At 39.7% G+C, this 12,580-nt stretch overlaps 1 protein-coding gene across 1 annotated transcript in view; it reads right to left on the reverse strand.

Moving 5' to 3' along the window:
- Positions 1-12,580, reverse strand: part of fndc3ba (fibronectin type III domain containing 3Ba) — a 120,113-nt gene that overhangs the window by 46,725 nt on the left and 60,808 nt on the right. The window contains exons 4-5 of the mRNA XM_056744569.1: positions 2,392-2,468; positions 580-811 (exon numbers count right to left, since the gene is read on the reverse strand). Coding sequence (XP_056600547.1) covers positions 580-811; positions 2,392-2,468 — 309 coding nt within the window. The remainder of the gene's footprint in view (positions 1-579; positions 812-2,391; positions 2,469-12,580) is intronic.

Genomic DNA, 12,580 nt, shown 5'->3' on the forward strand with positions numbered 1-12,580 from the left:
CAGGAATATTTTATTTTATGATTATACTGTTTGAACAAACATTCAATTTATCAAATGAAAGTCCAGAATCTCTAATACACAACCGTGGTCACTTTGGTATTTGAGTTCCCAATAAATAACAGCTAACAACAAATAACAACAAATCCCACCAAGTAAAGCTTGAAAAAAAAGTTGTGGGGAAGAAATGGGTCAAAAATGACAAAAACATTATCAATAGCTGGAAGTCAGAAAAAAGATGTAATAAAAAATAACAATAATAGTATTACATAAGAAAAATTACAATAAACATTTTTATAAACAAAAAAACAATCATGTTGTATCCCTGACATTTTTTCTTTTCATTTGTTTACTTAAAAAAACAGAAGCTATGTTTACAAACGAAGGAAACATTCAGTTGCTTTTTTCATATTTCTGTATATTACATTTGTAGCATTCAATCATTCAATACCATAGTTTTCTTGACGTGTTGAAACTAGAATAGAGAATCATGAAATCCATTGGCTCTGTTATTGCCGAATGATGTTGCTTTCGTGTCAACTCTAGCACACAAAATAAGTCTGTGTTCCTAAGCACACTCACCTTCATTGTACATTGGCGGGATATGATGCTGGTAGTACTGATGTGGTGGAATGTCTCCAGGGCTGATGGGCGGGTAGTAGGCCGTGTGTGAGTTTGGGATAAAAGGTGGGGCAGCCATGTATGGAGGTAAGTGATGGGTTGGAGAGATGGCTGGAGAGTAGCTGGGAGGGTAACATTCAGGAGACTGAGGAGTAACCACCACTCTTCGGACCCCTGTGTTGTCTTCCAGCACCTTGAGAGGGAAGAACAAATGAGAATAACTGTTACCAAAAACAATGCTAAAATGTGAAACGCATCTCAAACTATGTATAACGGGAAAGGTTGAACATGTCTTGAAAATCTCTTTGGCAGTTTGTATGGATGTGTTGATCCTAAACCATCCATGTGACCTGCTGACCCCGACAGTGTTTGTGTTTGAGTGTGTACATCAAAGTGTACTTGACAGGTCTATCAATCAGTATACAGCAGTCAGAGAGAATGTCAGGAGCGATTATCTATTCCTCCATCAAGTTCAGGCTTGAACTGCATTCAAACACCAAAGCCTTCATTTCATCATCATGTCTATGTGTCAAACTAACAGAGACTGTGGAATGCGTGCTATGAGAAGAAGTAGTGTCTTTTGTGACAGCGAGTGAAGTAAATATCAAAGATGGCATCTTCTATAACTGAAGCTGAGGCTTTTAGGCTGATCTTTCTGTTGTTGTCCTTTTAAAGAGTTCAGAGTACAGAAAAGTTAGGAAACCCTATGTACACAAATGCCTAATTTGTTTGCGTTCTTCACTGGATTTCTCGAAAAACAACATCAAATAACCTTTACTCAACGTTTAATGTTTGGTAGTATGGAACCCCAACTTTGTTAGGCCCTTCTTGACATTTTAACCTGTATTTTTTTGCTTGCCTCTTCAAAATATGACCCTTTACATGATAAATTAAAGGAAAGTACAATAGTTTAGGCCTGGCTTTAATGAACTACTCAATTTGATTTAATATCTAACACCAACAAGGGGTCTATGATCCATGAAGGGGTCTTTGGACTGAAGAAAGTTGAAGTACTGGTCTGGACAGAGGGCAAATAAATTTTTCAACTTTAAACTGCAGTCACACAAGCGTGCACATTTATTAGCCTTTGAAAAAAAAAAACAGAACAGAGCCATTTGTTAGCTTTGGTAGATGCATAGCTGAGGTGAGGTCTAAATGTAGATGTAATGTAACCACCAGGCTCCAGGTCCAGTTCTGTGACTGCACTGATCGTATCTTTCAATGAAAACTCCTGGTCAAAGGATTGCTTTGTTGATTATTTTATCTGCCAGATAGAGATCACCACATGGTTTGGAATGAGCTCATAGTTAAATGTCTATTGGATTATAATATTGAGCAGTAAGAGCTTCTGGGCAGACCACGTCTACTCTTAGAAGTGAGAAGATATGTGGTTGTCAGGGTTGTGGGCATGGTTAAATAAGAACAATATGTCTTGTGGTAAGAATAAGGCACTTGGAATATTCCTGTAAATCCCCATGAAATCACTTTAAGATCATTTTCCTGTATTGATGTCTATTAAAACCGGAGTGGACACTAAAGCACATCTATGTTTTTTTCCAAATAGTCACCAAGCATCTGTACATTACAGCAATAAATTACAATTTGATAAATTGCTGACAGTACTATTGGTTCTCAACAAACAACCTGTTCACACATAAAAAACACACTTTAAGGAATGAAGAGAATACGGCCTTATTATGCAATTCATAAAAATACATATTATGTGTTACTGTTCTATTGCTTTTCCTCCAACGCACAAAGCTCAGCACTCACCTGGGAGATGTAGCCTGGAGGCACGTGGATGGGTGGGATGGATCCATTTGGTGACATCATCGGAACCTCTGCAGGCCCTGCGTGTACACGATAGAAAAAAAAAGTTAAATTTACTGCAATACGTCCCAATTTCACCAATCATAAGCCTTTCATAGGTTTTCAGTAAAACTAAGCATGCATATTTCATGCACATTACACATGAATTCCACTGGTCCTTTTTTAATAGCCACCCAACTATGCATTCTAACAAATATGTTTGCATTGAGCAAAAAGCTTGACAAAACAAAATCATTCCATTCTTAACGGGCCAGTAACTGCTGGACACCAAACAGCAATGAAGCACACAAACAAAGCAAACGGGCCAAAAAGCGCTGGCCCACTCGGCACAGTGAACTAAGGGTTGTGGGTAATGGAAGCAGAGTCCAGGCAGACTGTTATGGAGCATTGGAAAAGACTCAGGCAGCATGGAAAGTCTCCTGTCGCTTTGTGAGCCTCTCATCAGGTTTGATTTATTGCGCAATTATTCTTCATATCCCTCTCTCGCTATGACTGATGGGATCACCAGTCATGACATCACATACCTGCTTATGGTTTTTCCGATCAACATCAGACTCCTCAAGGCCCACTCTGAGGCTCTCCTCAAAATAAACACTCATTTTCCACTGTTCATTTGTCTGCTGGCTGTATCATTTACTCAAAAATCTGTAGCATTCAGTAAGCTGTTTTGTGTAATAGAGAGGAAATGTCTTAAAGGTTTCAAGCGGCACCAAATCGAATTGCGAAATATATTTCCAAACATACAGAACCCACGGCTGCCAGTGTTTCCTACAGCGTTTTTTTATACAATGTGACGGATCATAAAAATCATATATATATAAAAATATATAAATAATACTAATAATACTTATATTTGTATAATTATTGTATACGTTTCATATATATACACACACAGATTTATATATATATATATATATATATAAAGTATGTTTAGCTATTTAAAAATTTGTTCCAGAATTCTTCTCTGATGCACATATTTCCACATTTAGAGGTGTATAAAGACCTTATATAATGAACGTTATGTTTCTATTACCTAAGAATGAGCTCTTTCTTTCTAAATACACTGCGGGTCCCTTACATGGAACATGCCATGTTGTGTCTACAGTAGCCCTAAACGGACAAACCATGTTTACCTTTCGCAAATAAGTTATCTCCTTCGGCAAAGAAGCGAAATGTGACGGCATCTCAGTCTTGTGTCATCCACCGTAGTGCTTTGAAAGGGAGGGGGAAGACCATTGGTTGCAATTCGCAACCTCACCCCTAGGTGTCGACAAATACACTGGACCTTTAAAGTATTCACTACTGTAGGTAGTCTAATATAAACCAGACACAAAACCTCTTTGTCAGCCCAATTACACATACACTGGAAGAAATGTATTCAAATCCGAAGCAAATCGCGATGTTGACTTTTCCACTGCGGTCTCTGTCTCCTTCTGTCTCTCTTACCCTCACAGTAGTGGAGGTCCGGGTGAAGCCTGGTAAGTACATCATCTCCCTATGAGACAGCAGCAGTCAGCTTTATAATACTTTGGCCAGCAGAAATCAAAGAACGGCCTGTAATGAATTCCACAGTTGTATCTACATCAGCTGTCAAAGGCCTGCTCAAAACAACATCAATACTATGATGTCATATCCTGAAGAGCATTCCAGAACTGTTCATGTGTGATGTTTTTAATGAGAAACGCTGGGCTTAAGGCCCATTCACAGCAAGAACCTGTAACTACAGGTATCACGTTTTCTAAATAGTTCGAAACTCAAGAGAACAGCGGAGTCTATACTGGAACTAAAACGATACAGAGAAACAATATGACTGGGAATTTGAATGATAAAACAATGACTGCCATTTAAAACCCACTGGAATCAAAAGGGACTTCAAAGTCCCTATGAACCGGAAGTTGCGATCCATTTCACTTCCGTATTCTGAAACATTTCCGAGTGAAAAGGAATTTCAAAGGAGAAAATTAGAGGGTGTGCTTGCGTTTTTCACTGTGAACTGAATGGATGTGTAAAAACAGCTATTGCATTATGAAATGAAACTGGCAGCGGACTAACAGTTGAAGTGAACGGATGCGCCACCCAACCCATCTAATTTACGTCATTTCAGGGCAGAAGTGCCTTTTCAGATTTTAACTGAAGATTGAAGATTGAAAATGACCCACATTGATTAGCCATTTACTATTAACGCTTCAATATTTCAAGCAATTTTCCAGTAAAGGCTAAACTCCTGCTGATTTCAAAGGGTCTTTTTGGTTAACTGGTGAGAGTAGAGGAGGAGTCTTTACTGGAACTGTGTGTGTTTACGTGTAAGTGTGTCTGTGCCCCAGTCAGGAACGATGGCCTTGCTAGTAGAACAAACCTATTCGTCTATAATGGTAGACACAAACAGCCTGTCAATCAGAGCAAAGTCGAATGAGTGGGTGCGTGCCATTACCCTTATGCATTTGTGTATGCATGAATGTGGGCGTGAGCGTGTGCGAGCGTTCAGCAGGTATAAACAGTGTGTTTAGCCATCTTTACCTAACTTATGCAAGAAATCAAGGTCTGTCTTGTGTACATCAACCCACACATACTCATGCACACGAACACAGTTGACACAATGTACAAGGCTCAGCGTACAAAATGAAATAATTAACCTGACCAACCAAAAGACAGAAAGGAGCTGTGGGGATTCTTTACATTGACTTTACTGACATCAACTGTGTCCATCTTGAACTAATAATTAAGCTCTGTCTGTGAAAGTTAAAATAAATGATATCATTTTTTCTATTTAAAAGCCATGGATGGGTGCCTTTACGAAGGAAGATTAGGCAACTAGTAATGGAAAAATATCAAAAAGTGCTGAGCAGTTTTTTCCTCAAGGTCTGGCTGTAAATCCAACCCAAACCGGTAATCCCAATGCTGTCTGATGATGGGAAACAGTTTCCATTGAAAATCATTATGTGCTGAGGTACCACCACAAACGCACAAGCTCACACAAATACATAGTACTAAAGTTCTATGGTATTTTTGCGCACCACCATCCAATATATCTCTATATCTATATTGAAGCTGCACAGTTATATAAACACCACCGGTCATAAATTAAGGATCACTCTTTATTCTTATTTTTACACAGTTCAGAATAATATTAAACCTATCAAAACCACAAAATAACACAAATGTAGCTGTGGGTATTATGTTGTGACAAAGCATTCAAAATAAATTATCTATGTTATATTTTAGCACCTTTAAAGTAGCCTTTGACTAGAATCGTACACTTCGCTTTTTGAGGTCTCAACCTGGCAAGCTTTTTATACACTACTGAAGGCATTTTCATCTATGCTGGACTCTTGTTGACTGCTTTTTATTTATTATTTGGTCCAAAGGTAGTAAAGTGTCAATCAACCATTTATTATGCGTCATCATTGATACATCAAATCATACCGTATGTATCACAAATGTATTATAACATGAGAAAGTTAGCAAAGCCTAATTCATAGCATGATCAACTGATACCATCACCAGCCCCCCTAAGCACTTGTCAAAGCCATGTCAGACGCACAGCCTTGAAACATATAGTCCATGCATGTCCCACACATGACTGTGCAGAGAGGAAGAAAACGGGCTCTGCTCTTTCGTGTCAAATACATTATTCATCCCTTCTTTCCTCCGCAGCGGAGCACAGGGAGCACATGTGGGCCTGTGGGAGTAAGTGCTCTTAAATGAAGAGAGCTGCCTGGAGTCACGGTCAGGCCTGGTGGAGTGTGCAGAGCCCACAGAGGAAATCTTTACGGCCCAAGCTTTGCCTGTATACACTGAGAGCACTCATGTGAAATCTACACTTGACACACACTGCCTGCCTTCTTTCCCCTGCTCCTGAGCACTGCAGACCCCAAATCATCTCCTCTTCATACCGAGCATCTCTGAAGCATGGCTGAGTTTGAAACCAGATTCTCAATGTACGTATGCTCATGTGCTCGCTGCCGTTGAAGTACGCTCCATTTGTGAAGAATCCGCTTACTTTCGTCTGGTTCTGGAGGATGTCATGATAGGTTTCCATATGGAATTTTTTAGAAGGTAATTGATAATGTAAGCTCATGTAGATACTAGATATTTAAGCTGTTCTTCACCTTTAGTACGTGAATCAAACCTGAGCTTATTCTCCATTTACTGCTGTGTCCAGGGCCAGGGACATGGGATACATTAAAACCGAGGAACGATAATTCAAAATGTAATTAGAAATTCCAGGACGGCAGGTAGGTTAATCTTCAAAAGAATGTCTAATCTAGTAAAAAAAACACACAGCCCGTTTGTACCCCCTGAGGCACGTGTAGGGCACGGCACACGCATCAGAATGCCTCGTATCCCCTGTTGTACGAAACAGATAAACATAACCCAACATGCACCCTGACAAATCTACATGAATATGAGCAGCTTCGGAAGGCTTGCAAGGCTGATAACAGGTTTCTAGGTTTTCAGACGGAGTGACAGAGGCTCCTTGTAGCGCTTCCAGAATGCTGGAGAGGGCAGTGGCTCTAAGCGCTGTTGTCTTTCCGATCTCAGTGCACCCTTGCCAGCGTGCTTCTGGTTCTCTCTCGCCACACAAGAGGCTCCATTCAGGGTCCGGCCACTGAGGCTCCCAGCACAGAGACAGGAATATGCACCCAGTTGGCAAACAGACGTGTGTTTGGACAGTCGCTGTAGCGCTCTCCACTTAACAAACACCAGCATTCCTGCAGATCCAGAGCCAGAGGATGCACACACACGCTTGTGATGCCACAGTCTCACAAAAGACCATCAGAACCCTACGGAACCAAAGTACCTTCTACCTGACGACAAGCAACAAGTCTTTCTTCAACCATGAAAGAAAACCATCACACCCACCACGCTAAGGACATCAGGACCCACTGGAGGTTCGGCAGGCTTTTATAAAAATACACTCATATAGTGTATAGTACACCAAAAATGCTTCACTGACTCGGAACAAAACAGAGATAAAACAATAAATAAGAGAAAAGAAATGTGCAAGTCAAGAGTAGTTCACCCAGAAAATGGAATTCTGTCAGAATACAGAATGTTTTCTACACTTAACCATAAAACCGATTTTTTTTTCTTTAAAACAAAACAAGTGACATACTACTTTCCAATAACTATTTTACTGAAATCCAGAGAGAGAGAGGGAGAGGGAGAGGGAGAGGGAGAGGGAGAGGGAGAGGGAGAGGGAGAGGGAGAGGGAGAGGGAGAGGGAGAGAGAATGGAAACACGTTTTCTTCCATCTATCTGGAGTGGGAATATTTTTCCATCCCAAACTTTCAAACCACCAATAAAGTCCTTTAATGTTTGTTATTTATTAAGCAAATGGATCAATTTTCCAACAATAAAGTGAACTTTGTGGGTATTTGTTTACTTACGCTGAAACCCTGTGAAAATCAATGTTACTTTTATGACATTTCAATGAGCCCCTGTTGAACGTTGAATCTATAAAACCATATTTGATTTGGCACAGAAAAGATAAAAGTTCCTGCCACAGAAATCAAGCTTGGACAAGGGACTGTAGAAATCCATGTACTGTACGAGCCCGAACTATCCATCCTTCCATCCCACTAGGAGGAATTTGGAGACTGTATTAGGCTTGTATGTCACTCAGCAGGCTCAAATTATTCAGAAATGAATCGAGCCAGTCAACAATATTTGGATCAGTCAGTCGATGTGTCACTGGTAGAATCAATCAGTCACTCAGTATTACATCAGTTCATCGGTCTACGGTGTATTCAATCTTCAGATCAGTCATCAAGGGTATATTTATAGGAAGACCAACAAATATATTAAGTAGAACACTCTGAATGCTTTACAAAAATGGGACTACCATAACAGTACCATAATATTTTGATCTTGGCATTCAGTATCATAATGGACCTTCAAGCAAACTGACCTAATTTAACAGAGCAAGATCAGTTTCAAGCATGCCAACAACCACAACCAAACACAAAACGGTCTTAAGTGGTTTGTTGAGATTGGATAATAAATAAATAATTGTTATGACCAACTACAACTGGCCAACAGTCAGTTCATTTCAGTTGATATTTAAATGAGGAAAAATGTATACCTAGGCAAGGGTGTAAATGTATGTCAAAATTTGTGATTGTTATGAGTTTCTCCAAGTTCACTGAGTTTGGGGTTAAGTAAAGTCATGTTAGCTTTAGTCTCAGCCTCAGACGTCACGCCCACCATCCGCTGGCTAAATGTATGATGCATAAGGCACACTTTTTTGGAAACACTTCGAAGTCGTCATCTGATTGGTTACATTTCATAGGATTTCCGGTAGACATGCGTGTCGCGTTCTTTAACGGACCGCCTGGAAACAACATGTAGCTGTCTGATCTTGAACGTTCAACGTTCGTGAATTTACACCAGTCTGTTACTACAGGGACATTTCCACACTTAAACATTAACGCGGCTCAAAACGAAACGTTGTTGGTTGCTTTACCTGTCAGTCATATGGCCTATAGGGCGGGCCTTGGCCAAAAAATGTGTCAATAAGTTCCAGACCTTCCGTTTAAAAGGTTAGCTGTGTCTTCTTAATCCCTCGTAAGGTCATTACTATATAGAAACGTCATTTTACAAGACTGCAATTTTACTTAAATAAACCACAGAATGCTTTAAACACAACACAAATTTTGAGATGGGAAATTAACATAACGTCTGTGACATTTCAGAAATACGACAAAAGGGATAGAATCCTTCTGTAATTCATGTACAGTATATAAACAGACAAAAAGTTATTAGCTTAAAACCAAAAAGTAACTAAAAGTTGAAGTTGGCTTTAATATTTGTATTCTATGCAAACTGTTTCATAAAAGCAAGTACTCGAGGCTAGTGCTTTATCATGAATAAATCACGGCATGAATACAAAACAACAATATTGTGATTTATTCTCGATAAAGCACAGCCCCATAACTTATTGCTTACTTAAAGCCTTTCCTCCCCTTGAACAACAACAAAAGTTGCGTCTCAATTCGAAGGCTGCGTCCTCCGGAGGTCACATTTGTCTGCCGCTTAAGTCGTTGAGGTTTATTAATTCTGGTTTTATTTCAGAAAAAACAACAGTTACATTTCAAGGTAAGAATGAAACTACAATGTTCATTTTTTATGTTTTTAACTGACATTAGACGACCTCTATGATGTATGAAGTCAAACTCCGGAGGATGCAGGCTTCAAATTGAGGCGCAGCTATGTTTGCTAAGGGTGCTGTGCAGGGGGGCACAGAATCATTAGGTGAAACGGTCTTAGCTGTGTTTTATTAACAACAGCTATTGACCAATCAGAATCAAGGACTAAAACAAAACGTTTATAGTTAATGAACAAACTAATTCAAATGATTAAAGTCCTAAAGTGGTCCAAAAGTTAAGGAAACAACAACATACTTGTATTTTATAAGACTGAACGTGCTCCGCTTAATGTTTTTTTTATCTTATGCTTGATGCTCAGTGAAGTGTTGTGATTACTGACGCATTTACCAGACCGCACAACTGAAGTCTATGTGGAGCATGTTCTCACACAAACACACACTTTCACTTACAACATCATTAGCAAACTCTATTCACATGCCATATTGTGCATTAAAAGCTGCTCATCTGTCACATTAGCGGAGTGCAGCTACAACCAGACCCCTTACAGAGAGAAATGGGCCCATAAAAAAATAAATAAAAAGAGTATGATATAGCAATCCAGTAAAAAGCCACACACATCATCTCTTCCTGGCAAAACCTCTGACTCTATTAATCACCAGCTCCATTAGAATCCCATCAAGTGTATTATAAGAGCAATTCATGAGTATCTAGTCCTAACTAAACCAAACCATGCACCATTCTGCATTATGCATCTTCGCTCAAACATTTTCCTAAGAGCTTTTGAGAACCAATCAGATCGCAGTTCCTCCTGCAGACTCAGCTGCACTGGGGTTTAAGGTTTAATCTACTCTGCTACTTTGTGATAATGGGGATATGGGGTGGTTATGATTTGTAATGATGTGCTTTTGAGGTCTTGCGGCTTAATGCTTAAAAATGAAGCAGGGAGTTTTAGCAGCAGCTCAAAGAGGTAAAAGATGCAGTCACAGTGGATATTCAGTCAATGGTAGATGTGGACACAGCCACAGGGAGGGCTGTGAAGCCCTTTCAAACTTTACAATGAAAAGGACCCGCAAATATAATGAACCTTTTGTGGGGAGCCCTTCCTAAAATACAAATCCATCTACACTACCGGTCAAAATCTTATGATAATATAAAATATGTGTTAGAAACAAGTTAATTTCACACAAGTTTTACAACAAAAGTTGAATATTAACACAATATTATTGTTCAATATTAATTTGTTGAGTGTCAATAATCTATATGCAATAGGTTGGTAGCAGAAAGTGTAAATCATTGTGCAGCGGAAAGTATAAAGCAGAACGTGACAGCAATCTAGTGATTCATTTATGTTCCCATTAGTGCTGAAAACTTTTATTACTGTATGTTATTCTTTGGGTGCCTGTGCAAGTATGAACGCATATAACAAAGTATTTTTACCGCTTTTATACTTATCACAGTTTGATGTGCAGAAACATATCTATTGTACGAGTGATTTGAGCTTTATTCAAATGAGCAGCCAGTTGGGATGCAAAGGATGAAAAAATGTTGGTTCAAAAAGTTTTCTGCAAACATGGTTGAAATTCATCAGTTAAGCGTTAGATTCCATCAGAAATCCTTGTCTACATACAACACACATACATTTTATAGGGGGCCATACTGAGATGACGTTCCCTCAGCTTCCCTTCGTGTGGATTCCTGCCGTTGTCAATTTTTCTCGCTTTAAGACCGTCTCATCTAAATGCACACACAGAGCAGCTGCAACTTCTGGTACATATACATGTAAAAGTGATGTACTCTCAAACATGGCTTAAAGTCATGTCAGAATGTGTGCAGCGACTGGGCTGTATGTTGGCTGTGCTTCAACATGTCTGTCCTTTTAAACTCTGTCAACTTCAGCTGAATGTGCTGTCTCCACCCAACTCAGTAGCCAAGTCTCTAATACTCTAACAAGGTTATGTATTCCCTCTTAAACCTCTCGCTTTGCTCAGAAATGCCCTAACAATGGCTGCACCAATTTTCACTATATAATGGCGCTTGCAAGGGCAAGCATGAATATTATAATTGCTCAGATCCAAGTTGAGGTAATGGAACAAATTAGTTTCACATAACTACAACCTAACAACCGTGATAACCACATTTAGAGCACCTTAGCAACCATCCAACAACAACCATTGCATTGCATTTTCACACAGACACACATTTTACTTAAAAATCCACAAATTTAGTTTTTCACTCTTTGTCCGTTAACAACCTCACCCACAAGCATGTCTGACCCTACTGAACGTGAGGTGCCATTCCTCCACTCTATAAAAATAGCACGCTGGAAGTATGCACTCCCATCTTCCTCCCTCAAACCGCTGTAGAGGTATTTGGCCCCGTAAAGCTGAAACCTTGGGAGCATGTAAACCTTTGACAGCATGAGTGCCCGGAGGAGGACAAGTTCTCTCAGTGAAGCCCAGCATTAGCTCTTCCTTGCCAGCTCAGATTTCTATTAGCCTTCCCATCGGACCACTCCCCTGTATAGTAGGCCTTTGTGGGAAAGGAAAGCCCCTGAATCGAGTCTTATCCCCCCTGAGAACACACACACCCCTCCTGACTTACTCAGGCTTTCTATATATTCCAAAAAATGCATCACTAAACACAAATAAATTTGTCGAGCACATGCACGTGACTAAAACACAGTCATTTTGCTATTGTTGGAAAAACACCTGTTTAGGACAAGCGTATCTTTGGAGGACAAAGAGAAGAGATCTGCAGCTCAAAAAGATACATCAGTCTGACGTCCTCTTGGCGTTCTGTCTACTGTTCTGTCAAGGTCGCCGTCCATGTGAAGGTCGCCTGGGTTCATGTGAAACCATGAAATGATGGTTGCTTTAAACGTTCCCTACGATACAGTTTAATGCTACCAAGAAGATATAGACTATAGAAAGTATGTGTGTTTGCAGTGAAAGGACTAGAACACAAAAGCAATGGAAAAACTGAGTCTCCACAGTTTTGAACACAAGACTGTAACTACACATAAT

This window comes from Triplophysa dalaica, chromosome 3 (genome assembly GCF_015846415.1).
Source record: "Triplophysa dalaica isolate WHDGS20190420 chromosome 3, ASM1584641v1, whole genome shotgun sequence".
NCBI lineage: Eukaryota > Metazoa > Chordata > Actinopteri > Cypriniformes > Nemacheilidae > Triplophysa > Triplophysa dalaica.